Raw genomic sequence first — 27,830 nt, 5'->3', positions numbered from 1 at the left:
ACACTTATAATGAGAAGGGAAGTGCTAGTTTGGAGCCTATTTGGATGTGCACGCGCTTCGCCACGTACAGTTACAGATTTTTTCTAAATTGAAGAGAAAAAAAAAGTTCAGGCAAAATTAAATAAATAGTATAATTTCAAGATATTCTAATTTAATAATATAATTAAAAAAAATTAACAGAAAAATAAACAGTAAATATCATACAGAAAAAAATAAAAACTTATTATCGCTTTGTCGTCGATATCACCCTATCATTAAAAATAGCTCAAACAATTATGATGCCACAACAAAAATCTACACAATAACATTGAGAGATATTGGATATTGTATATATTGTTAGAGTAATGATTTATAAAGCAAATTAGATAAAATATCATGAAGTAGATATTTAATGTTTATATCTAATTAATTAATTTAATTAAAAACAAGATTTCTTATAAAAAAAAGGGCTAGATTTAACAAAAAATAATAAATAAAAAGACTCGACATGAGATAACCAAACCTTTTTTAAAATTAGTGAAAAAACCTGTAAAAAACAAATAAAAAATAATAATGGAGCCCAGTCTTTAGTTAAATAAATGTTAAATGATAAAACTAAAAAAAATAAAAACTTGAAAAATAAAAAAACAACAAAACTCAAACAAATCTCTTAAACCATGTTAATCTTTCATGTCGTGACCCATGAGATCCTAAACCCGAACTCAACCAAAAAACTCAATTCTCGACTAATTTAATATTGAATGATAAAATCAAAAATAAAATCAATTTAAAAAAATTATTAAAGTTAAAAAAACACTCAAGAGAATTAGAATCAAAACTAATATAAAAAATGGAATATCAAAACATAAAATAAATTAATTTTTAAAAATATATAAAATAAACAAACAACAATCAAATGATGGAGACCATAATATGAAGAAAATAGAGGACGAAATTGAAAATAATTCTAAATCTAAATCATTTTAAATAAAACACATGGTAATTAAAATAATTGGGACCAAATACAAAAAAAAAAAAAAAAACAATTTGAAGGGTTGTCTGTAAAATTAGGAGGGCTCTGCATGGAATTCAAAGAAAAAATTAGAGAATAATAAATAAAAAAAAGGTTGTTAGCGCTAAAACAAAGATCATTAAGCCACGTATATATGCCTAAGAATAGAGAGTCGTTAAGATGTTTTCAATATTGTTGTGGAAGGTAGTCTTTGGTTGTTATGAAATGCCTCGTGTATCTTTTGAAAAGCTTGATTGTAGCCCACCTACTAGCACACGCACAAACCTGTTTTTTTAATTATATTTTATATTTATTAAAATATCAAAGTATCTCATAGTTAAATTAAATATAGTTAAAATTTAAAGTGAAAATACAAAAACACCATGGACACTAGTTAGAGATTTTTTGTTTGTAAGGATAATTTAAACGCACACACAAGCCTGTTTTATTTTTAAATTATATTTTATATTTATTAATATATCAAATTACCTCATAGTTAAATCAAATATAACTAAAACTCAAAAGTGAAAAAAAAAACAAAAAAAAAAAACGTAGACACTAGTTAGAAAATTTTTACTTTCACAAGAATAATTTAATTATTTTATCATGCTTTTAAAAAAGTAAAAGCATGAAAAAACTCTTACAAACGAACTGAATATATTTTGCTTGCAACAGAAATATAGTCATTTTACATTGCTTGAAAAATATGAAAAGATTAAGATGTACTCGATTAATCTGGCAATAATTAATGAATAATGTAAAAATATTGTATTGACTTCAAATAATTTTATTTTTAAATGGCAAACTCGTCATTTCACCTTCAATCCACAGTGAACAAAGTTTGCGTGTGCAGTCAAATCCTGATTTTTTTTAAAAAAATGTAATGATAAACACTGCGCGGGTCTAAAAATAAATAGCCATACTAAAAATATTATCGTGAATCGGTGCTGTTGCGAGCCTTTAACGTACTAAAAATATTTTAATAAGTATATGTTATCAATATTTTTTTATTTGATGATTAAAATGTTCATACTAATAAATAATTTATTAATCCCACGTGCTACTTATGTGTTATATATATATAGGAGTAGTTATTAAGTTGAAAGGGATAAATTAAATGAATATCATAAACTAGTTTTTCTAGGCTTCTAGCTTTGAAGAATTAATTAAATATTAATTTAGTTTTAATTAACTAGACTCCTAACCGGTGTTGATGATTCTTAATTTAATGTTACTTAATTGTAAATAAAATCTTATTTTCTCGTTAATCTTTCCGTATTAGCTAGTTGTTTTTTAAATTATAAAAAAATAAAAAACATGAAATGCATGAAAAATTAATTTACAAATATATTTTAAAACAAACAGACTAATGAGCTAGTTTCTAAATCTAGAAGAGCTATTTAATTTATTTTTCAAAATTAGAGAAACTAATCTATAATTTACTCTATTACACACACACGCGGTTTCAATAAAAATCTTAGATATTATCAATGATATTAGCTTTATTTCTTTCTGTATTTTAAAAATATTTTTGAAAAAAATTAATTGTTTTTCCTTGTCTCAAATTAATTTTTTTTGTTTCCAAATTATTTTAATATATTGATATTAGAAATAATTTTTAAAAATTTAAAAATATATTTTATAGAAAAAATACCTTGAAAAAATAATATTACTACACCCCCAAACACCTCTTTATTCCTAATGCAATGGTGGGGTTTTTTTTTTTTCAACGCAAAAAAGTGGTGTAAATGTTTGCTATGGTTTCTGTTTTACTGTTAATAAAACTTCAATGGTAAATTAAAAAGTTTTCATGTGCTTTTTTAAAAAATAAACCAAAATTATATATACTAATAAATTATAATAAATTAAAAAGTTTGAGATAGTTCACCATTCACAATTAAAACACTACTTCATAGTTTACCGAGTATATATTCTGTAAAACCAAACTAAGATTGTTAGATAAAAAGTAAAAGGATTCGACGAAAAAATTCCAATAAAAAAATATATTAAAAAAATAGTTTATTATTCATATAAATAATGTTTTCACCTTGAATCTTTTATTATTTTTACAATCATAATTCATAATAGGTTCACTTTGTCTTGAAAGCACAAACACTACAATGCCTATCAGACAATGAATTAGTTATGAAAATTATTAAATCGGTCCTGTCTTGTTCATGAACCGCATGTCTTCGGAGCTAATTTCAATCAATGGCTCCACCCTTTGTTCTTGACCATTCAAAGCTCGATAAAATCAAGGCCCGGTGTACATTGAAGCAGCCTAGAAATGGCGGGCTGGATTAAGTTTAAATTGGGAGGGTGATAATAGTTGTTTTTAAAAATATTTTTTATGTTAAAATATATTAAAATGATATTTTTTTAATTTTTTAAAATTATTTTTTAAAATCAGTGCATCAAAATGATCCAAAACCTATAAAAATTTAAATGTTTTTAAAATATAATTAGACTGTAACACCCTATTGTTAATCACTATTGCTTTTGTCTAGGGAAATCCACAAGAATACTGTTATTCAGGTCAAAGAAACTATAACACGCAACGCAGAATTACATAACAAGAGTTGGGCAGTAAGAAATGAAGAGCGTATTATCCACACGAGTACTGATGCTATATAAAGTGAAAATCGTGTCTCTCTCAAGGCACTTAGCCATTAATGGATGGCTGGTTCGGCCACTCCGGCAAAATATGGAGGGTGCACTCCATTTGGTACATGAGCAAGAACTTTCCAATTCTCGATCGAAATTACAGGACAATTTCTTCGTTTCTTTTTTTAGAATCAATGACTGTTGGACGACTTGATGCGTGTTTTAATATTCTGATTGTAGTGTGAAAGAAAAAGTTCAATCGATACACACAGGGGCGTAGCTAGGTTTATTTTACAGGGAAGGCTAAAATTAATATAATAATATATATTATTAAAAAATTTATTTATTTAAATAATAAAATATTAAATAAAAAAAAAATTTAAAATATTTTATAGGGATCGGGCCTGCTTGCCTTCCCTGGTTCCGCCCCTGGATACACACAAGAGTACAAGTCTAATTGCTCTGTACAAAAAAAAAATAGAAATTGTATGATACACACACACACACACACACAGCAGTGTGAACAACACGCTTAAGATTTCCTCGATGAGAAATTTGATTTTTATGAATAAAAGATAATCAGAAAATAAAATTAAACTTTTTAGAAAAAAGTGTTGGTGCACAAGTCGCCATTATCGCGCACGAAGTGGTAATTGGTTGAAGATAAAGACAAAACTTCTTGGAAATAGTCGAGAGAGAAACATTAAATTTTGGGGTCCCAAAATACTACCACGATAAAGTATTCGACAATATATTTTTCTTTTTCTTTTTAACACAAATCACAAGAATTAATCCACCTTTTAGCTTTGGAACCCCAGCAATGGATGAGGTAAAAATTAGTAATTATGACGTATCCTTTGCATAGAAAGGAGAGTGGGTAGGTATTGCTATCGTGGCCAGTAAGAGCAATTCCATGGGTTGTGATAAATGAAAATAAAAAAATAAAGATATATTAATTTGGTTTTTTCATAATTGTCTTACATGTGCTCTAAAGGAGTGCTAATAAATAAAATGAGAAAATGCATTTTCTCTTCAAAAAATATATTCTTACATGTCTTTTAAAAAAATAAAAAAAAAGACCAACAAAAAAAAAAACCCAATTAAATGCAGCCATATAAAAAAAGATGACATTAAACATCAAATTCATTAAAAAATAAAGTATTTTTTTTTTAATTTTTATACAATTAGCTTTTTAAATAGCTTTTTTCTATTAAAATATATATAATAATAAAAAATATATTTATATTATTTAAAATATCACTTTAAAATATCATCTTTGCTTGAGATGCCCTAACTATGGTAATCTGGATGATGTTAAGAGCTTCAACAATGTTACGACGTGTCTGCGTACAATGAAGAACATGGGATTTGTTTGTACTTTAAAATCTTCAAAAAGAAAACAGAGTAGAACTATAAGAAAACTCTCGAGACTAGATTTCTGATTTTTTTAATAATAATGGCCAAAAAAATTACGTACAAATAGTATAAATAGTTTGTCCTTTTTCATCAAAGGCCATACCAGAAAATAAAATCAACTTGAGATCCAAAATTATTAACAAAGATATGAAAAATAAGAAAATAAATAAATTTAGAACTGCTCTGCAAATCGAATCATAAATGGGGTCCAAAAGTAAGTATCCCAGAATGGATTCTGAACTTAAAAACGTGCTCAGCTAACTTTATCACCGCTAGGCGACGACACCATGGATCAGTGGTCATCTTTATTCTCTCGTTGTACCTTGTTCTGTTGATGGCCTCTTTAACTAGATCCAAGCCTTCTTGGAAACTGCCAATGGATATGATTAAACAAGAACCTCGCATGAATTTTGAATATACATAGCTCTCTTTAAGGGGGCGGACACAGCAGATTATAGCTATCCTGGAGAAAAGATACAGTAGTTGTCTATCAGCTGTGCATCTATTTTCATTCTCCTGTCACTCATATCCTCGGAGATTTATTTTTGGAGGGTGATTTGCAGATGGGGAGAGGTCACGGAATTTTCAAAGACAAGGTTAAGCATCATATGTGTTCGGAGAAAAACCACCATCTTCGCCAACATTGCATCCTTGTTCGCCATATTTTCCTCTTATAACAGCCTGTTCTGTTAATCACAGAAATTGCAATTAATGAATGAATGGAGGCAGTGTAATTCTCATTAACAGTTGCATGATTTCTAGATCAGAACAAATAGTTATTGCACGCACAGCTGAGACAACAGGAATAGAATCCAAGTGATCAAAAACTTCATATAAAGCATAATTTGCTTGGCTCAAAAACATCTATCAAGTTTCATGGCAGAAGAAAGCTTCGTGTTCATCGTAGAGATTAGAGAAAGGTTTTTTTTTTTTCAGGTAACACTACTAATCACCCTCAATTATATTAATTTCAAGACAGGAGAGAGACCACGTCAAATCAAGGAAACAGCTGTTTTTAAAAAGGAAAAATAAAATGATCTGCTTTTTTTCCCATACATACTGAAGGGACCGTTGAGATAGAGAAAACGAGACACCATGTATCAAACCACTCGTCCCTTCCTTTATCCAAGCATATAATTATTAGACTCGTAATTGGTTCAGAGCAAAATACCAAATCATGTCTATGAAAGACGGTCAATGGAGTTGTGCTTGATTCTTTATTAACTTCTCCGACCCGCAATCTGGCAAATGCTGTCAATGGAGTTGTGCTTGATTCTTTATTAACTTCTCCGACCCGCAATCTGGCAAATGCTGTCAATGGAGTTGTGCTTGATTCTTTATTATAAATTCACCGAACCGCAATCTGGCAAATGCTGCAACTGCGGGATTTTTGGAGACAAATCATCTGTTTGCGCGAAGGAAATCTTGACACATAAGAAGTATGGATAAAATTGAAAAATTATTTTAATCACCTAGAGATGATTGAAGAAGGGAAATTACAGTCCTCTTCCTCATGAATTATAATTTTTTTTTAATATTATAGATATTAGTGATTGATCTTCATTACTTCAATTTATTTTTTATAATGTTATTTTAATATAATTATAAGTTTTGTGAGTTAAAGCAATTGACTCGAGTTTTTATTTTTATTTTTTGTAATATAATTTTTTTTCAATCTCATCATTTATTATTTGAATTGATAGGAAATTAAGCTTCATACTTATTTTTTGATTGTTTTTCATGAGGTTATCATGGTGTTATGACCCGAGTCAAGGATTTGGTGAGTTAAACTAGATTGACTTAGGTTTTTTTTGTTTTTTTAATTGTTTTTTATTCAACTACATTTTTCAACATAGATTGATTGAGAATTGAATTTTATAATTTGTTTTGATTTGTTTTTTATTAGGTTATTTTGGTCTCATGATACAGGTTAACTTGAGTTGACTCAGATTTTTTTGTTATTTTTTAATTAATTTTTTTTTTAATTTCATTATTCAACATTGAGTTGATTAAGAATTGTATTTCAATATGTTTTTTTTTTAATTTGCTCTTCATGATATTATTACGATCTCATGATTCGAATCATAGATTTTACATGTTCACATGGGTTGACTTAAGCCGATTCAAATCTTAATATTTTTTTTAAAAGATATCACTTTAAAGTTTTTTTCAATTAAATTATGTTTTTTTTTTCAAGTTGACTAAGTTATATTAGATCAATCTCTATATAATTTTTTTTTATTTTTAAAATCACGTTGATAATGCTTGAATATTTTTTTAACGAAGATAAATAACCTACTAATATTCTAATAGAATAACTATTAATAGTTAGCTCATAAAAAATATATATACATACAAAAACCTGAAAATAATCATACATGGTAAATGGCGTATATCAGATATATTGAGTTCAATAAATGGATCTGATTAAAAGAAGTTATAATTGCTCACGAATTTATCAACTTCTGTATATTAATTCATGCAAATGATCATCAACAGCCACAGTCACTCTAAATATACTCGGCAACGCAGGCTTCGTCTAACAAATCAACCCCGATAGCAAATAAAAACAATCTGGGCAAATCAACGCAGGCCTCTCTATTGGTATGTAAGCAACCGATTGATGGCAACAATGGTGGCACTGACAGTGGAATTAATGGATGACCGTGACTTTCATGTGATCACAGGCATGATTGTATGGCGAGGATGATTTTTTTCACCCTCTTTTAAGTATATTTAATTAACCCAGTTTATTATTCTCTCCTGGTCTAATGTTAATCGTAGCTATTTCCCAACGGATGGAAAATCCTTTTGACTCTGTGCTCCACGTATAGTTCATCTATATGAACATAACGTGGTCTTCCGCACATAGATGTTTGACTAACATGGAAATTTCTCCAATAAAATTCCTATTAACAGTCAAGATAATTGGTCTTTTAATTTCACCGGGCGACTCTAGCATTCCGAGTCTGCAATGGAGGGATTGGCAAAATCGACGCGATATTTCTCTGAATTAAAAATATTAATTCACCGTGTGGAAAGAATTATTATTTTTAAAAGTATTTTTTATTTAGAAATATATTAAAATAATATTTTTTAATAAATGATATAATAGAATGCAACAGAATTCCATGATGATACTGCCCACGATGGCGTTGACAATCATCGGCATTGACGTACCAAACTGTGCATGGAGGCTATTAATTTCCTCTAGTAACATGCGATGAGATGAGAGATCGAGTAAGAAATAAATAAGCAGGACCATCGAGAGTATTTACGGCATCGCTTGACTTTTTCTAACGAGGATTCGAAACACACTGGAATTTGGAGCTCGTGATGTGTATATTTGTGGGTGGATAAGCAGTGATAGGTTACGAATTCATTCATTACCTGATACAAGAAAATGAAATTAATGTTAATAACAGAGGCAAATATATTTTGACTACAGATTTTGATTTTAATTACTTTGAAATTAGATAACCCAGCTAGAACAGTGGAGGTAATTCCTCCCAGGGGGCGTCGATTGCCTCCAGTATTTTGGCATCTAAAAGTGGCTACAGCTCGGATTGCAAGTTGTAATTCAATACGGGCTTGCTAGCTGCATCCCTCTCTCGTCTTTGTAAATTTATGAAGGGCGGCCATCGCCAAACTTCACGTGTGTGTTTTATTATAAAGTTTCAATCGCTTGACTGCAAACATATGCTGGCCGACTTTAATGGATAAAATTCTCTTGTAAATGACCAATAACAACAACAACAATAAAATCTTATAATTTGTTAAAAGAAACTTGCAAAGGTTTTAAATTTGTTGCGTTATCAGATCTGGTTTACCGGAAGAACTCCTTCACGATATAAAAATTCAATCCCAATAAATTACAATACGCTACGTGTTTGAAATGATAATAACAATTATTTTTTAAAATATTATTTGTGTGTAAATATATCAAAATAAATTTTTTATTTTTTTATTTTTTAAAGTTGATTATCAACAACGACACATCAAAATAACAAAAGAAAAACATAAAAAATTATTTAAAATAAAAAAATCAAAATTTTTAAAAACTTCAGATGGAACGTTACGGCTATTAACTGAGCATACATATTATAATTTTTAGAATACAGTGGCGAGATTCAAACCTAAAATTCTTATATTGAATGAGTTTTTCTTCATCGTTAGATTGAAAGCACAGCTTAATAAATAACTCGCATTTACACTACTAATTCCATTACAATATTAAGCAGCTCGCGCGGGCGATTAAACGTCACTGTAGTGAAAACAATGACCTAACAAATACCTATTATTTAAATCCCAGTGCATGTGGACATTACTAGTTTGTTTAATTTTGTCTAAATATCAATATTTTTTTTTCGTAGCTAACAAAGAAACAGGGCTTTGGAAAGCAGCCAGCTGAACATATCGCGTGGAATATATAATAATAAAAATATATCTTATTACATGCCGTTGTAGAAGATTATTCAAACTATGAGTGGACTTCTCTATGATCCTGGAAACGTTCAAGTTCAACCCTGGAGGCCATAGAAAACGAAAAAAAAACAGTACCATCGTTGATAAAAATATAAAAATATTATTTGTTTTTAAAAATATTTTTAGCTTAAAAATATATTAAAATAGTATTTTTTATTTTAAAAAAATTATTTTTGATTAGTATATCAAAACAATAAATTTTTTTAATTTTTTTTAGAAAACTTCATTCGTGAGGGCCTAACACTCAACAGAATTTTTTTTAAAATAATATTATGCTATATTAATAATACTTAGTTATTATACAACTCTAATAAGTAAATAATTGTTTTAGCAAAAAAGAAAGAATTAAACAATTGGCATTTTAATCTGGATGGAAAAATTGAACGTGTAAAACATCAATATACTATATTAATAATATTTAGTTATTATACGACTCTACTAGTGTGCTGTCCATGGTCATCCCGAATTCCCACAAAGCCCGTCCAGCAAGGCACCGTGCTTTCCACTCTGTGCACTATCCGGGTGGAATTTGACCTTTCAATCTGAAAATTAAAGTCTAAAAAGTTATGATTAATAGTAATAATTAACAGATAGCAGTGAAGATTTTTCCTGTGCCATTTCCGACGAGCTGAGATTTTTCTAGTCCCATCAGAATAAGAAGCTTTTTTCCACTCATAAAAACCTCCAAAACAACAACCACGAAGTCCTAAAAAAAAATCAGTCACCAATTATTCTCACTATAGTCAATTAAAAAACTTAAACTTACAGTTCGTTATTTTAATTGTTTTTTAAATTATTTAGAAAAATTAAATGAGATCTCAAAACACTAAAAAAAATCAAACTACAAACAAAATAATCTAGTTGAGTTTATTTTGATTTTATGATCCATTGAAAATTTGGATCTAAGTAATATCATGTCAAGATTCTTAAAAAAAAAAATACACACAAAAAAAGAAGGAAAATAAAAGTTAAACGAGGAAAGGGTTTTTTTAAAAAAATTAAATTAGATATAAAAAAAATAATGTACAGTAGAAAGGTAGTATTTATTTTTATAGTGCTACCGTATTTTTTTAAAAAATAAATTTTCTCACTTTAAATTAATTATTTTTAATATTTTAAAATTATTTTAATACATTTATATTAAAAATATTATTTTAATTTAGATAAAAAATACTTTAAAAATAATTACTTTCCTACTGAACACCATCAAATAAATTGATTGCATTTTTTTAAAAAAGGAATGGTATGTTTGTTTTTAATCAATTTAGCCGCTGTAATATTATACATAATTTTTTTTTTGAAAAAAACTATAAATTTAACCCTCTTCTATGGATTTTTCAATTAAAGGGTCAATTACATATAACCCTACAATGTTTTTATATGTAATTATAGCGATTTTTGAGAAGTCCCTCAACTCAACGTGGCTTCGAAAATGTTCATTGCCAGCTAATACCTATTTACAGATGATATTGAAAGCTTCTGAACCTTAGGTTGGTGACGATGAGGACCTACATGAAACATTTTCGAATCTTAAGGGTCTAGAATAAAGCTATCATTTTTTTATTTGCTTCCCCCTCTCTCTCTACAAACTCACCTTCTAGAAAGGGAGGAATTTCCGAGGGCTCATCATGTCTAGTGAGAGAAAATAAGGAAACATCCTCTTCAGTTTCTGAAGTCAAACAAAAACTTGCAGATTCAATTCAACCATATACTGCGACTCTCTAGAAAATTTATTTATTTATATTTCCCCTCTCTGTTGCTTAGCCTTTAAAAAGTCCATCTCTTTCTTTGATCACACAGTCTTTTCCACCATTTCTTTCTTTCTGAACTTTCTCTCTTTCTCTGTTAAGGTTTTTCTTTCTTCGGTTGTTTTGGTGTTTTTTTCAGAGAAAGAAAGAGAGACAGAAACTACAAGTGTTTGTTTGTTTGCTTGCTTGCTTGCTTGCATCTTTTAACACAATCATGAGTAGCCACACGGCATCCTCCAGTAATGGAGGCAACGGATCGGGTGATTCTGGTGCTCCAAGAAGGAATTCAAAGCGACCCAAATGTGATTCTCTTCTTTACTTCTCGTTTTTTTTTTTTTTTCTATTTTGGGCAAATTCATGTCTGCCCTCTTGTGATCATGGTGTTAGTTGTGTTTTTAAATTGCAAAGTTTTGAACCCTGTCCTAATTTTCTTGCTTAGTTTGTTTCAGAGACTCAGGTATTTGAATGTTTTTGGGATCACTAGTGGGTTTTATAGGCATCCATGTGGAGGTTTATGCATATTTTTGATGGGTTCTTGTTATTTTGATTCGCTGTTGGTTTTGTTGCATGAGAGTGGTCGTGTGAGCTCTTTTTTGATTATTTTGTTTCATATTAAGAATCTAATTTTCTTTATATTGATCATTTAGTCTTTCCGTTTTTGGAATAGCCTTACCTGGTTTTTTTAATTCCTCATCAAGATATATTTGGAAATTCCCCTTTTGAAAGAGAAATACGGCTATTAAACTTTGTTAGCAATAAAATGAACTAAATTGGGTTTGATAAACAAGATATTAATGAAACTCAGCTATAACATGCCATGAGATAATTGGACATTTTTCCATTACACGAATAAGAATTTTAGTAATTTTGGCTGTATTATCATTACATGCATCTAAGTCTAAGCATGTATGCTCATGTGATCTACAGTAAGATTGAAAACAGAATGTTTTCCAGTGTTCAGAATAGTTGCCTGACTGCGTAATTGTTATCCTGCAAAGCAAGATAGATGGATGAAAACATTTTAAATTTATAGGGATGTATTGTATTTGCCAGAGCAAAAAATCTGCGATTTTTGGTCATTTTATTAAAATGCACTTGTAATCTTATTGTAGTGTAGCTGTTAAAAAAAACAAGAAAAGTAAAAATAGAGAGAGCACAGCTGAGCAGCTTCTTTATCTGATGTTTCAATCACAGCTCACAAATTGTTTTTCACTACACGAGCACATATGGGTAATGGGTGTACATGTGATTTTTATGGAACTAAAAATGTTTCGTTTTCTTTCAGATTCAAAGTTTACTCAACAAGAACTTCCTGCTTGCAAGCCAATTCTCACACCACGATGGGTAAGTTTTTATCATTCTTTTTATCTGGTTTCGTCTGATGCAAATGAGTGCTCAAAGTTATTAACTCCTAATATATCTCTTTGTGCAGGTAGTGTCTGCATTCATGCTTGTTGCCATTGTCTTCATCCCTATCGGCATTGCTTGCTTGCTTGGTTCCCGAGATGTGAGCTCTAGTGTCACCTAAATCCTTGCAATTCTAGTTATATTTCCACCTATGGTTTTTTATGGGTTATCCTCCTTTTATCAGGTTGTTGAAGTTGTTAAACGGTATGAAACAGAATGCATTCCGGTTGGAAATAGAGGCAATGAAGTCCAATTTATACAAAGCGCTGCTGATAAAACATGCACAATATCAATGACGGTAAGTCCTGTTCTTGCAATTATTATGGTTGATGTGTTGTTGTCATTTTCTATGTTCTTTATTAGCAGTGTTTGTGGATTTATAAGCTAACAAGGAAAGACCCATGCCAATATTATTTTCTGTTATACAATATACCTTCATGTTATTGTTATCTGTTCACTGGTGGCATTCCCTTTTTGTCAGAGCTGTAAGTGGTGCTATATCAGCAGTGTATTAGTAGCCAGTAGGTTACTTTATGCTACTCCTTACAAAAAACCCATGCCAATATCTTTTTCTCGCATGCAACATGACTTATGCTAATTATAGAAATTAGCCATCATGACCTGAGGTTAAGCAGTAAATAACGATCTTCTGTTCTCAACTCTTGTTTTTCTTGCCAGATCCCTAAGCGTATGAAGCAACCTATTTATGTTTACTATCAGCTTGACAACTTCTACCAGAATCATCGTAGGTATGTCATCAACTTCATGTACTCTATCAGCATATAATTTCTGATGGGTTCAAGTAATCATGTGTAGATTTTTACATAATGGTCAGAGGTATATTGTTCATATAAATTGGGAGCATTGATATTCAGGACTATCCAGGCGCGTAATTTATGTAGATCATAGGTGATGGTCCAGAGAACCAATTATAACATGTGGTTCAGGAAGTGCACCCTTTTAGATTTTCCTGCCACATTTTATAAGTCAAGATGGCGATGTTTGTGATTTTCAAGAATTACAGACGTTACAGCCTAGGACCTAGGATGTTGTTACACGTTGAGGAAAGGGCTCCTCTATGCATGCTTAATTGGTGGTTAATATCATGTTTCTCATCTCAGAATAGTGTGTTTGACTATTTGTTGATGGTAGAAAATTACATTCTTTCAAGTGTTTAATAATGAAAGCAACCCATCATTTTATAAAAACTATTGAACAGTGTGAAACTGTCATGATTATCATGATCATAAACTGGGATGCTTACTCACTGAAAGTTGAAGCACATGTAATTGAGTTTATGTGGTGATTATTTGGCATAATTTTAATGATTGCTCTAATAAATCAGGTATGTGAAGAGCCGAAGTGATGAACAGTTGAAAAGTGCGAGTAAAGAGAATGATACAAGTTCTTGTGAGCCAGAAGATACTGCAACGGGGAGGGGGGCAATTGTACCCTGTGGTCTGATAGCTTGGAGTTTGTTTAATGATACCTATAGCTTCTCCCGCCTGAACCAGTCGTTGACAGTGAATAAGAAGGGAATTGCTTGGAAGAGTGATAAGGAGAAAAGGTTTGGTAAAGATGTCTTTCCTAAAAACTTTCAGGGTGGAGGTCTTGTAGGTGGTGCAAGGCTCGATCCATTAACACGTGTAAGCCTCCCTTTACTATTACTTCAAATTAATATATAAGCAACTCATCTTATCACTAACTAAATAACTAATTAAATAACTGTTCTAACTTCATCCTGGAAAATACCTTTAGAGGCTTTAATAATGTTAATAACACTCTGGACATTGGTAGATTTCAAAACTGCGTTGCTGTTGTGTTATTAGAGTGGTATTTTCAGGTTGCTTAACCTCAACTTCAGGATTAGTATTGAAGATGTGACCTCAGTTATTCTTTCATTCATGAAGGAGTTGATTTTTTAAACCCAAGGTGTTGAGTATTAGGCTTATACCTTGGAGACGTGAGAGACTTGGTGTAAATGCTTAAAATGATGAGATATTGTTGCGTGTCATTTCCCCTCTTCTATTGCTAAAACGTGAAAATATACTAGAGAACCATAAATTTTTCTCCGTGTTTCTTTCTATGCAAATTGCTTCAAGTAATTGGTATGTGACTGACCTGGTCTTATATGATTTTGTGTAACAGCTGAGCGATCAGGAGGACCTCATGGTTTGGATGCGAACTGCAGCTCTGCCAACTTTTAGAAAGTTGTATGGGAAGATAGAGGTGGATCTTGATGCAAAAGAAGTCATAAATGTTACACTGGGTAACAACTATAACACATACAGTTTTAATGGCAAGAAGAAACTTGTGCTTTCAACTACAAGCTGGATTGGTGGAAGAAATGACTTTCTTGGCATTGCTTATCTCACTGTTGGGATGATATGCTTCGCCTTGTCAATGGGTTTCACAATTGTGTATTTTGTCAAGCCTAGGTAAGTTGATCATAGATACAAATTAATTCTTGAATTTAGGAGCCTAGTTCTCGTGACTTTAATAAACTGGTTATTAAAGTCAAAATGCACGCTGTCACAAGTGTGCGGCGTCACGGCTTTTGAAAGAGTGAGGCTGTTAGAATTGCCCTTCATAAGGCTTGCATTTTATGGTGAGGATTTGGAAGTGTGCCCAGCATCATATATGGAGTGAGGCTCTGACTTGTGGAGCATGGCCCCATAGTCGGCAGCATAAAATTTTCATATGCTATGTGTATTCGATTGTTTGTGAGATATATGTTAATATTTTCTTACTGTTTCTCTTTACTGTGTCATCTCAGGCGGCTTGGTGATCCTACCTTCTTATCATGGAACAGAGGTCCTGGATCGCACTAAAAATGCCTGTGGATTTCTTTTGATGGCGTCACTTTGGCACATCCCTTCTTATTGTAACTTTAATGTCTATGGAATGTTTAAAACATAACATTGGCTCGGGAAGGATTCTGTTGGTTTGAATTTTTGATTTCTAGGCAATACACCAGTGATCTTTATGTATAATTACAACATCAGTATTGAATACAATTTTTTATTATTTGTTTCCCGAAAACTTCACTCACTTCAACATTATAGAATTTGCATTTTTTGTTTGTCTACATTGTTTTTTTAACATCTATAATACTCTTAGTAAAATGTTGGAAAGGTACGCCCCTTCTGGGTAGGATGGATCTATAGGATGGTCTGAAGCTGCTCCAGCCTCTCGCAGAACAGAGATTTTCCTTCCTGCCATTGATGCAGCACCCTGATTCCACAAATCAAAAGAATAAAATGATAAGTAATACAACAGCAAGGAGTAAGCTAATTTTTGAAATGCGTCAAGTGACCTAATCTTCATGGCCAAACTCCCAAGTGTAATGTGATTAAATTTCCATTTCTCATATTAAAGCCCGTGTCTATGTATTTTGCTGACGATGACAGTTTAAAATATCTCCAATATTCTCTGCAATGTGGTCAACCCGCCAAAATTAGTTCTTTGTTCCCATACACACGAGAAAAAAAAATTCTTGCCTGAAGAACACGCAAGAACATCCCACTTTGGGTCATAGCTCCTGAACAAGAGCAAGTCATGAGAAGGCCACCTCTCTTTGTTAATCTCAATGCCATCGAATTCATATTTCTATACATGCCTGATGCATTTTGAAGAACCTGAGCAGGAAAAGCCCCAGAATTAGTACAAACTGACAAATATATGGAGGCAGGGCATTAGCCTCGGTTGTGGACATAAACTGCCTTTGATGAAAATTACCAAAATATAGACAAGTTTTGGGCATTTTCCTGAGGGTCTATATTGATGAAGGCACAGGAGCACATTTTCCACTTATATTGTTTCCAGCTTTGGACATTTTCCTGAGCAGAACTTTTCTTATCGGAGAAATTTCTTAATTCTTTGACGCTATTATGAGAAGTACCTAGGAGAAATTTCCTCATGCAACCTCAGGGAATGAAAAATACTGTATTGGACAGGATTACAGGCTTCTGTATTCTTGCGTATGTTACTGTACCTTTTTTCTCGGTGCTAATTTAGGAGGGTCCAAAATCACTATATCCCATGATTCATTTCTAGAAAGGGCACCCTTCATAAATTGAATGGCATCTTCTCTCAAAAATGATATTCTTCCTGGATCCAGGTTGTTAAGAACAATATTTTCTCTAGCAAGTTCCAAAGCAGGCATAGATGTATCGACTCCTGTAAGAAAGCATGAGATGACCAGAGCTAAATTAACATTGCAGATGCAAGGAATTTGAGCAGCCTACTTATAATGAAATCCAGAATCATCAGGAATGTGTCACAATTAGAAGATATGGTGGAGGCTGTAATAGCCCAAGGATCATTGATTAATAGACATGGGCATTTCACTAATCCTGTACCAGGCCAAATGAAAAATGTTTAGAAATAAAATAAATACCTGTGACATCTATTGCGCCTCCATGTGCTGCATTTAGAGCAAAACCACCGCTGTAGCAGCAAATATCAAGAACTTTCTGGCCATTTGAAATTGTAGATATGAACTGGCGGTTTTCACGCTGGTCAGCATAAAATCCAGTCTTCTGGCCCACCAATGAAATTGCATAGGAGATCCCGTTTTCCATAACCTGGCAGATGAACATTGCAGAACAGCATCAATATTGCAGCTATGAATTCATGCAGAAGCACAAACTAGATCAGTAAGGCAAGGGGAAATAGGTGGTAGATGATTAATAGATAGTGACACTTCAGAGTAGGAGTTCAGCCAGAGATTGGCAAGCACTTGAGAAATGGGTGGCGATGGGCTCAGACAGAGTTAGAAACAACAGCACTTGTTATTCAAGCATAACATTGTCATTAACTGTCCCCATTGCCTAACTCCAGTGAAATATTACGACATGATCAGCAGACCCAAATATAGATGCTGATAATGAAAACCACAATTTGGAGTGATTTAAGTAGCAATCAGAAGTGAGAATGATTATTTTCAATTTTCACCAAGTAAAACTGTGAATTTGGGGTAGCAATCAGAAAATTACCAAAAAAAAAAGAGCTAGCATAAGAAAACTGATAAAAATATGAATTGTGTAATTTGTAATTTTTGAGGCACATTCTACCTTTATTCTTTCAGGGCAAGTAGAGGGATGCACTTCTTTCATGTCTGACACATCCATTCCTTCTTCTTTTAAAATATCAACAGATGGTCTCCAGTTTATATGGTTAATTCCATCAATTCTATTGATGCAAGCCTCTACTTCTGGTTTGTAATTCTCAACCCAAGCAGCAGATGATGCTATCACAGCTAAATCCCCGAAGACATCAACAATTAATCCAGACAATCTGCAGTGATGCCGCTATGTGTGATTTACTAATAAGCATACTGGCCTGTCTCAAAAAATAACTAGACCCCAAACCATGGTTCTGATTAATGAGTCAACGTATATGTTAAGAAATAACGTTTAACAAAAGCACACAAAGAATTTCTTCATCTCATGCAGTGGAAATGTTCTAGTTGAGGTTATGGAGAGCTCAAGATCATGTACCTGTCTCCTTCACTATTGACAAGGCGATATGCATTTGTATGAGATGAGGGTAGACCCAACCTCCTCCGTAATTCTATGGCTGCGTTAGTTCTTGTTTCAAGCAGTTTCTTCATGTCCAATGCGCAAGAAGGATCTCTACACATGAATTAAGAACTTAAAAGATGGAGGATATAAAATCAAACCGGAAAGCCGTCTTTATATAGATACCTCGTTGCTTCCTCTTCTAGCTGCATGAGCCTAACACAGAACATGGAAACTGAATTATACAATCCCCACCCTATAGGTTTCTCTGTTCCATCAGCAACCAGCACAATGTCTCCTGTCTTGGGTGGCGGTCTACCAATTATTCTATCGACTGCTCCACTATACACCATTGGACTTCCATCCTTGAAAAGTTGTGTCTTTCCCTTTTTTAACACAACCTTTGCAATTCCTGCCGAACACAGATCAATTACAAAAAGGTTTAGAAATCATTATAGAACCAACCAATGATAACTAGGAGAACCCTTATAACAGCTTCCACATGTTGCACAGAATATAGAAAATGACATGAATGGCAAGCGCAAAATGTTGCATTACCGAGAAGAAAATAAAATCAAGCACACAAAACAATATAAAGCTCAATTGCCCAAATGATGCCACCGATGGTTTCAAGTCTTAATAGCCCAATTAGTCTTTTCAGTTAACTGAAAATGCAAACTCACAACCCTATGAAGTCTCTATACACGCAGAAACAAAGTGATAAAGAAACAATTACCCTTTTTAGTCAATTCAAATGGTGAAGAACTTATTAACCGGAAAAAAAATCAAGAAAGCAGTTCAAAGAAGTCCAATTGCCATAAAAAAGCTCAAAGATTGCAGCTTTACTTAAAAACGAGAAAAAAGAACAATGCAGCCCATTACAGCAATAACAAAAATGAAAAGAAAAGAAAGGGCAGAACTGCCACAGCAAAAACACAAACACCCACCTGGATATATAATACATAGACATACAGAGAGATACCTTTAGAGTGAGAAGAAGCAATTTGTTGAAGGGTGGAGGAGGGGGTGGATGGCAGTGAAGAGATAGGCAGAGATTTTATGAGACGGGCAGAAAGCTTCAGCTGCTGCATGTTTTTGAGCTCTGAAGTCTTAAACCCCCACCACGAGAAAAAGAGAGAGAGAGTTCAAAGAAGTAACTGGTAAGCTAATGTTATCCCTACCTCAAGTGATGGGCTTGTCCGCATGCGGGTCGGGTTTTCTCAAGCTTTGTTTCCAAATTCCAAGTACCCAAACGCCAGACCAAAATAAAAGTAAATTATAAACTAATCCCTCTAGTTTTGCAAAGTAAATTAAATAGTCCTAGTTTCAAAGAACTAATTAATTATTCCTTATTTTTTAAAATATATTTGTAACTTAATCATTTTCTTTCATTTCACATTATTTTTTAATTTCTTTTATTTTTATTTAAAAATATAAATAGATAATACAAAAAGATTAATGATAAAATATATTTTTTTAAAAAAATATTAAATTAAGCATGGTCAACATCAATCAAGAGAATAATTAATTAATTTTTGAACCTATAGAGAGACTATTTAATTTTCTTTACAAAACTAAAGAGGCTAATTTATAATTTATTCACCAAAATAATCATTTTTTGGTGTCCATAATTTTATCCGAATATATCTCAATATGAATATTTGTTTTCCTTATAATATTCTTATTCTGGCCAGTCCAGTAGGTTATTTGGCCCACCCCTATCCGAAACTCTTCATCCATGAAATTTGATTCCCAATTTTGAAATATTTAATTTTGGTGTCTTGCATTATTTTTGGAGAAATCTCAATTTATCGAAAAGATCTTACTAAAAAAATTATTAAATGCGAGGTCAAATTGATAAAGTCTAAGTGCATACTAGACCAATAACATTAATGTTTGTTAACTTCTTATGTTATTTATTTTTTAAATGGACATCATTTTAATGCTGAAATTAAATTATTAAAAGAAATTGACAAAAAAATGAAACGGAGAAAAATATAATTTTTTTGTTTTTGTGTTTCAAAGATATTTTTTTTTAAATTGATTTTTTTTATTTTTTATTTACTTTAAATTAATTTTTATATATTTTCCGATCGTTTTGATATACTGATATCAAAAATAATTTTTAAAAAATAAAAAAAATATTTTTTAATACATTTCCGAGTGATATACACTTTGAAAAGTAACTGCTATTACACTCTAAAACATCCCCTAAAAATATCTTGAGTGACCATCATTTGTTGTGGTAGAATGGTAGTGAGCAGAACCTAATAAAAAGGGTAATATTGCAGAAAACAAATAGATAAAGACACCAAATTTAAAGATTGCCTTGATTTCTATTAATTTTTTTATTTAAATTCTAGGCCAATCAATTCTTTATCTGAATTCTTGAACTATAAACTTTTTATCTTAGTTTTAAAGAAGTGATCGATTAATTAATTAAGTGCATCTGTTCCAAAACCTGAACCCTAAATTTAGTTTAGTCCTCCTCCCAGGGAAATGATCGAAAGCTTATCTCGGTTCGTTCTGCTCTCTATGCTAGGCATGGTGGCATCCACCAAGATCAGATAATTGCTGTTCCTCAAGCACAATCAGCCCTGCCTGTCATTTGGTATAGCTGATGTCCAGTATCCACTTGCACACCCGCTGTATCATTTTTACTGGACACTTACCAGAAAATCTAGACATGACTGGAGCTCTTACAAGAACAGAAGATCTGCACTTAGTTCCCATTTCGTCCGACCTTCGGTCTGTTCAATATAAGATTAACGAGAGACGGTTTCTATAGATGTTCAATGTATTTTCCTGGTTAGGGCCGATGTTTTGCTGTATAAACACAGTAACTTTCAGAAACAGAAATTATGGTCTTGAAATTGCATGTCACTACGTACGCTGTGTTTAAGAAGGTCTCCAGGCAATTCCGATTTGATTGAATTTGTAACTTTCAGGCCCATGTTGGGGTTATCCCCAATCACATTTTCAGTGTTGACAGGCTAGTTCCCTTAGGAAAAATTTTTGATGAAATTGAAAGAAATGTTTTTATATTAAATTTCTGTAAAGTCTTAAATTTGTATCCTCTCATGTTATTATTAGAAAAAGGTTATGTTTTAAATTTAATTATTTAATATTGATTCTGATTTCTTTTCAGACTCGAATGTATTTGAGTTCAATACAAAGTTGAACTTAAGGTAATTGAGTTTGGTGTTTTGCTAGATTTATATATATTTAGATTTAATGTGTAATTAAATTTAATGATATTGAGTCTAATACTTTACTAGACCTATATATTTTTGAGCTTAATACGTATCGAAATTCAAAAATATTAGACATAACATACATCTTAATAGGTACATGTATACTTAAATTAAACACGTAATTAAACTTAAAAGATATTGGGTTGAGCAATTGGTCAGCTACATAACTCTCCTTCCATAACGTCACATCTCTCTAATATCTAGTCATTGACTTTCAATTGATTTCTTCAGTTCCAGCCATTTATCCAATGGATATATATTCTCTTCTTTCTATGGTTGATACGCTTGAAAGATTGGGAATTGATCGGCATTTCCAGAAGGAAATGAAAATCATACTGGACGAAACATGCAGGTAAAGTGCCACTTTCACCTTGCAATTGAAATACCACAGTGTTATTGCTGCTAGTAACTTTTTCCAGAGAACAGAATTTATCTTCGTGTTTAAACAAAATTCTTCATTAAGGTTCTGGTTAACTTAATAGACCCATGACTAGGTCCTAATATTGTTGTAACCATGACATTAGCGAACAAACAGGTGCTGGTTGCAGGGGGAGGAAGAGATATTTCTTGATGATGCCACTTAAGGTTGGCATTTCGGATATTACGTTTGAACGGATATGAATCATATGATGTCTCTTCAGGTATCTTCTTGAGATGGGAGATTTCATGTTTAAATCTTTTGAGGATCTTTTAATCACTATAGCTTTAATTAGTAACTCGTTTGGAGTAGATATATTAAACCAATTTTCTGAAGATCGTTTCCTCAATTCACCGGGAGGATATGTGAAGGATTCGAGGGCTGCCTTAGAGTTGTACAGAGCTCTGCAGTCAAGTTATCCAGATGAATCACTTCTGGAAAAACACAAAAACATGGACAAACTATTTACTGAAACAGGGATTATCCAACGGTTCACTTTACGGGGATAGACTTCATAAAAATATTACCACAGTTTTTTTTTTTCCTGACGTATTGTGATAGTCAAATCCATCAGAACAGCCATTTTCAGTCCCGTTGGATTCCTAACTTCAGCTATCAATTTTCCTGACAATGCAGATTTGCAACGCTTAGCTATCAGAAGAAGAATTAAACATTATGCTACAGATGATACAAGGATTTTGAAAACCTCGTGTCGGTACTGCTCAATCAGTTGGAGAAATTTTTTAATTTGACTGGTGAAATATAGGTATTCTTACTTGTACCTTTACTCTTCATATCATAGTTGTTCAACTATTGGTAGCGAGGATTTTCTCAAATTGGCTGTAGAAGACTTCAACAACTGCCAATCAATACAGCGTGAAGAACTTTAACATATCATAAGGTGCGTTTTCTACACAAGCTTTTGAACCATGCCTTGGTGCCCTTCAGTTTTCATTAAATATGCTTTGAGAGCAGGAAAAACTGGCCAACAAAGCTAGCTTTGTTTCTTTCACATATTTCTGTCTTTTATTCCTTTCCATGATGGAAGCTCAACTTTTCCTTGAGCTACTCATTGCTGGCGTTGCAACTTGACCTTGATCGCGATCTCATTGAAGTTCTTAAAATTTGATACCACAGATGTAGCTTAGTACATTTACATTGTTGTTGGGAACTTAAAATATAACTTCCTTGTTTATAGCACGATACCTGTCATGTAAACAGGTGGGTTGCAGACAGGAGATTGGACAAGCTTAAGTTTGCTAGGCAGAAGGAAGGCTACTGTTACTTCTCCGCTGCAGCAACTCTCTTTGCTCCTAAACTATCTGATGCCCGCATTTCATGGGCAAAAAATGGTGTGCTTACTACTGTTGTTAACTATGTTTTACTTCGTTGCAGAGAGAATCCTACTTGTTTTCCAGAATCTCCTGTTAAACCAGTAGAAAGGAATCTGTCATGATCGTCGATGAATGCTAGTGTTTTTTCTGGCACTGCATGTGATTGTGGTCAGGCTTCACTAATATTTATGCGCGTGTTTGCCAGTATGATTTTGCAAATCTGATATCCGTGGAGCAATCTTGCTCCTTTTGTTGAAAAAAAAAGTCACCTCGGCGAACCAAAATGGAATGCCTATGGCTGCAGACTAGAAACACTACTGGATTATTTGTTGTACTACATCCCCATGATTGGAGATATAAAAGCTGCTGCCACTATAATCTAGCTAATCATGCATGAAAGCACTGTCAAGGGCTGAACCAAGCTTTTTGCTAAAGAAAATGAAGCAGAGCCTCCAGACATTAGAAACACCCACTAGATTTAGAACATGCACCTTTCAATGTTTCCTTGATCATTCAAGCGTCAGGCCTAACATGCCAAATCGATTGCTAGTTTGAGTAAAACACAGTTGCAACCAATCCTTCCCCACCCACCATACATAAACATTAAAGTCACTGAATTATTATTTGTTGTCAAACCAACTTAGAAAATTGCTTAACTAATTCATAAAATCCTGTTATACTTGAAAAAAGCACAATTGGTAAAATACAGGAAGATGAGCACCCCTTGTGCCTGGCAACAAGAGGCAGAGACCATGATGGCACTTCTGGCTTTCCCAGCAAAAACCACCTACGACTTTAACGAAAGAACCCATGTAAGATTGGCAAAGCTCCTTCCAGATTCATGCGGTTCAATTAAATGCTACTCGTACTCAAATATCACTTTGGAATTTAGGACTGATCATTAGCAGTAGTAATAAATGCTGGAAGGGTTAGATTCAAAAGGCTTTCTTCTCATGTGAAGCCAGTCCATGAACTCCACCCTCAACTTGTGCTGCTGCTGTACGAACCTGCAGAAAGCCAAAGGAATAAGGCCAGACACCAAATACACAGAAAATAAAAGAGCATAACTCCAATACATCAATATTTACCTTCAGCAAACATGAGTGATAAGAGGGCGACAAAGAGCATGATGAACCACTTATAGCATAGGAAAACTCTGGCAGCAATCATTGACTATTGGCAATACATCAACAATATTTACCTTAATCATTTCAAATACCCACCCCCCCTCTTCCCCCAAAAAGGAGACAAGTTTTCAAACTCATTATCATTATTTCACTAATGGAATTTTTTTACACTCACATGCCACCATCAAACTTCCATTACAACAAATGCGGAGAGTAGATTATCAAAAGTTACGAGACAGTGCACCATTTAAGATGATTAATGTATTTAATCTAATTTCATTTATTTGCAAAGGAAGTAAGCGACTTTAATCATTTGAGAAGGTTTATGCCTCTATATACAGAGGTAATTTCGAATGTTCAAACAGCAAGCTATAAAAACATACATTCACACATATGTTGACGGATAAAGACTTAGCTTCACACAGAGCCACAGATAATATTATTTTTAAACATCAAAACCACCAAATTATCCCAAACCATAAGTATAAGAATGCCATAAGGTGACCCATACCTCAAGCCTAAGTGTCTTTGACCTTAATAAATCATGAGCAGACCGCAAAGAGGATGCGCCAAGATCCTGGAATCCTTGCTTGACTGCTTGCATGGTGTAAGGTACATGCTTCAAAACAGAACCTTTATCAGCAACTGCTCCCACGACTCCCTGAGCAATCTTTAGCTTAGCAGTATCACCCAAGTATCTTTGATCACTCCCTTTAGTCATTGCTTCAAGGGAGCCCATGCCACGGTATTTTTTCACCTGTAAACCTTTCTGGTATAGCAAATTGTTAGAATTCACAGAACTGAAACTGCATCTAGAGCCAAAGGATGTATCCAGCCATATTTTGTCTTAAAGCAAACATAAAAATGATCTCGGAATAATTTGACATGTTACTGGTATAAAACAATAAGCCAAAAGGATGCTGAATAATTGTCAGAACATGACATTCATATATTATCAAGTACACACATCAGTTGACATATTTATTAACATAACAAGCGTTCATTATAAGAGCACTCCCAGATACCCAGTACTAACCAATGTTTACAAATATGCACAAACAGCAGTATTTCATTTCAAGTAACGTTGAGATTCACCTTAGCTCTTTAATCTGAATCCCATCACTATCTCTGAGGCATACAATTTCCTTCAAGGGACAGGTTAAAAGACAAGGAATAAACCCTGGCTACAAAAGATTATCTTGACAAGATCCTCTTTCTAATAATATTTCTTAACACTTAGAAAACCTTAATTTATGAAGTTTCAAGCTTCTAGGTTAATTTTGAATTCCCTTGTCCAAAATCTTGCCCAGTTTTATTGAATCCTCCAATGCAAGAGCATCAATAATGATAAATCAGACAGGAAGTACTGGAATGATCTCAGGGCCGACAGAAATAGTTCTCACGTATATATCCTCTCCTTAATTCAAGAAATAATTCCAAAAGAACAAAAGGGTGAAAAGGAAGTTTATAAACACAAACTTTCAAGAAAGATGCTTGAAGAAAAAAGCTAAAAACCTAGTTTCTATTGCCATTTAGTCATAGCAATGTCATACCTCATTAAGCTCATAAGCCCCAGGAGCTTCAGTACTTCCAGCTAAAAAGCTTCCCATCATTACAGTAGATGCCCCAAGCACCAGGGCTTTGACAATATGACCTGAGAATGAAATGCCACCATCTGCAATGACAGGAATGCCACTTTGTGTGGCAATGGATGAAACCTTGTAAACAGCAGTTGCCTGCAAAGTAGCAGGACAAGAAAAACAAGTTAAAGCATGGAGCTAGGGATAGAATGTGCAAACTACCTCAACTATTTACAATGGCATAATTCACTTTGAAGTCAGAACTCTGTTACACATTTTCATATGCTAGCTTATGCTTGAACCCTTTTCTCTTGGGGTTTTTATATTCTTACTTCCTAAAAATGATTGTTCCAAAAAATAAGAAAGCAGAAAATTTACCAAAAAAAAAACATTTTTTTCTAAGTAAAAACAAGATACTATTATCAGAGAAGGTCCTTTACCTGTCCTCGCCCAACTGCACAAACCTCTTGTGTGGTGCATATAGATCCAGACCCCATACCAACTCTCAACCCATCCACACCTGCCTTAATCAAATTCTGTGCTTGACTCATTGTCACCACGTTCCCGCCAATCACATCCAACTCAGGATAAGTCTGCTTCACGTATTTGATCATCTCGATCTGATAAATAGAATTCCCTTGTGAACTATCCAACACAATAACATCAACACCTGCCTTCACCAAATGCTCCAACCTCTCCTTATCCGACCCCCTCGTTCCAATTGCCGCCCCAACCATCCACCTCCCATCGGAGCCCACAGTTCCCTTCCCTAACTTAGGATATCCCTTCACCCTCTCAACCTCCTCCTTCGTCACCACATCCACCACCTCTCCTCCCTCCTTCTCCAGCACCACAAAATCGCGTCCTTCCTCTTTTAACTTCCCATTAATCTGGCCCAAATCATAATGACATGGCACAGACACGTTTGCATCCGTGCGCATAATCTCTCCCAATTTAATTTCTGTATCTTTCAACCCCAACCAATCAGACTTCGCCACATATCCCAGCAACTTCGACTTCTCATTCCCTGAACAATATGCAACCAAAAAAAATCCTTAACACTGATTTTTATACCCAAAAAGAGAGGGGGGGGGGGAATTCAGAACTCAGAAGAGGAGTGATTAATTATTATTTCTTTTAAATACCTGATTGGGTAACAAAAACAAAAGGAACATCATCGCCTTCAAACTCATTAACAATCCGTGAATCAGGCGTCTTAAAAACTGGACTCGACAAAATAGGCACTCGGCGTGACTTAACGGATCTGATCATATCAGCTTGCTCGGACGGTGTTGCATTAGAGTGAATAATCCCAATTCCACCGACCGCTGCCATGGCTGCCGCCATGTAGGACTCCGTAACAGTGTCCATGGGAGAGGAAACACATGGGATAGAGAGAGGGATGTTGCGCGAAAGTTTAGTTGAGAGGTTAACGGCGTCGGTTGGGAAGTCTATGTAGTGAGGGAGGAAAATAACGTCATCGTACGTGTAGGAGTAGCCTTGGTTGAAGAGCTTTTCGGCGGGTGAACCGTCTTCGAATTCTGCAGCCATTTTAGGAGGCTGTTTCAATGGTTGGGGAGGGGGCAAATGTAGGGGAGGGTTTTAGAGAGGGGCGTCGCGTGAGATCGGTTTTGTTAGGGTTTTATAGTAAGATAGATAATGATGAATTGAAATATGGAGGGAAGGAAATGGACAAAACGTACGTGATTGGGTGTGTGTGTGCTTATGGTGATTTAAGTGCGTCCATTGACCTTTACAGTCAAACGAAAAGCTCTTGCGCCTTTGTTCACATCAAACGATTATTGTTTTTTTTTTTTTTAGAGTTTCTAACACAAACTATATTTTACAGAAACATAAATATTATACTATCAATTTCTTAAAACACTTGTGAAGTCCTGAAGTATTTAATTTTATATTTCTTGTTAAATATCATTAATAATAAAC

At 33.4% G+C, this 27,830-nt stretch overlaps 3 protein-coding genes across 3 annotated transcripts; 1 reads left to right on the top strand and 2 right to left on the bottom strand.

Moving 5' to 3' along the window:
- The first annotated feature begins 11,076 nt into the window (after positions 1-11,076).
- LOC7464559 (ALA-interacting subunit 3) lies at positions 11,077-15,693 on the top strand. Its single transcript, XM_002316118.4, has 8 exons — positions 11,077-11,546; positions 12,530-12,588; positions 12,677-12,751; positions 12,836-12,949; positions 13,330-13,400; positions 13,997-14,297; positions 14,800-15,089; positions 15,428-15,693. The coding sequence occupies exons 1-8, from the start codon at positions 11,459-11,461 to the stop codon at positions 15,480-15,482; spliced, it is 1,053 nt and encodes a 350-aa protein (XP_002316154.1). The 5' UTR covers positions 11,077-11,458; the 3' UTR covers positions 15,483-15,693.
- On the bottom strand, positions 15,655-19,359 carry LOC7481605 (uncharacterized). Its single transcript, XM_002315042.4, has 8 exons — positions 19,156-19,359; positions 18,360-18,585; positions 18,153-18,287; positions 17,727-17,949; positions 17,051-17,237; positions 16,646-16,830; positions 16,152-16,289; positions 15,655-15,885 (listed from the first exon to the last, which is right to left on the bottom strand). The coding sequence occupies exons 1-8, from the start codon at positions 19,262-19,264 to the stop codon at positions 15,757-15,759; spliced, it is 1,332 nt and encodes a 443-aa protein (XP_002315078.2). The 5' UTR covers positions 19,265-19,359; the 3' UTR covers positions 15,655-15,756.
- A 4,279-nt stretch (positions 19,360-23,638) lies between these two features.
- Positions 23,639-27,537, bottom strand: LOC7464557 (inosine-5'-monophosphate dehydrogenase 2). Its single transcript, XM_002315041.4, has 5 exons — positions 27,032-27,537; positions 26,327-26,913; positions 25,860-26,042; positions 24,818-25,075; positions 23,639-24,186 (listed from the first exon to the last, which is right to left on the bottom strand). Exons 1-5 carry the CDS (start codon positions 27,435-27,437, stop codon positions 24,115-24,117), a joined length of 1,506 nt encoding a protein of 501 aa, XP_002315077.1. The 5' UTR covers positions 27,438-27,537; the 3' UTR covers positions 23,639-24,114.
- Positions 27,538-27,830: the final 293 nt, after the last annotated feature.

This window comes from Populus trichocarpa, chromosome 10 (genome assembly GCF_000002775.5).
Source record: "Populus trichocarpa isolate Nisqually-1 chromosome 10, P.trichocarpa_v4.1, whole genome shotgun sequence".
NCBI classification, from domain to species: Eukaryota; Viridiplantae; Streptophyta; class Magnoliopsida; order Malpighiales; family Salicaceae; genus Populus; species Populus trichocarpa.
Note: the sequence above shows the minus strand (reverse complement) of the source record. Positions and strands in the feature narration are given on the sequence as shown.

Coding starts and splice junctions, on each gene's coding strand:
- LOC7464559 (XM_002316118.4), top strand. CDS start 11,459: ATGAGTAGCCACACGGCATCCTCCAGTAATGGAGGCAACGGATCGGGT. Junction 11,547..12,529: donor GAATTCAAAGCGACCCAAAT/GTGATTCTCTTC, acceptor GTTTTCTTTCAG/ATTCAAAGTTTACTCAACAA. Junction 14,298..14,799: donor GGCTCGATCCATTAACACGT/GTAAGCCTCCCT, acceptor TTTGTGTAACAG/CTGAGCGATCAGGAGGACCT.
- LOC7481605 (XM_002315042.4), bottom strand. CDS start 19,264: ATGCAGCAGCTGAAGCTTTCTGCCCGTCTCATAAAATCTCTGCCTATC. Junction 18,288..18,359: donor CTAGAAGAGGAAGCAACGAG/GTATCTATATAA, acceptor ATTCATGTGTAG/AGATCCTTCTTGCGCATTGG. Junction 16,831..17,050: donor AGGCGCAATAGATGTCACAG/GTATTTATTTTA, acceptor GCTTTCTTACAG/GAGTCGATACATCTATGCCT.
- LOC7464557 (XM_002315041.4), bottom strand. CDS start 27,437: ATGGCTGCAGAATTCGAAGACGGTTCACCCGCCGAAAAGCTCTTCAAC. Junction 25,076..25,859: donor GGGCTTATGAGCTTAATGAG/GTATGACATTGC, acceptor TTGCTATACCAG/AAAGGTTTACAGGTGAAAAA. Junction 24,187..24,817: donor CAAAGACACTTAGGCTTGAG/GTATGGGTCACC, acceptor GGCTTTCTGCAG/GTTCGTACAGCAGCAGCACA.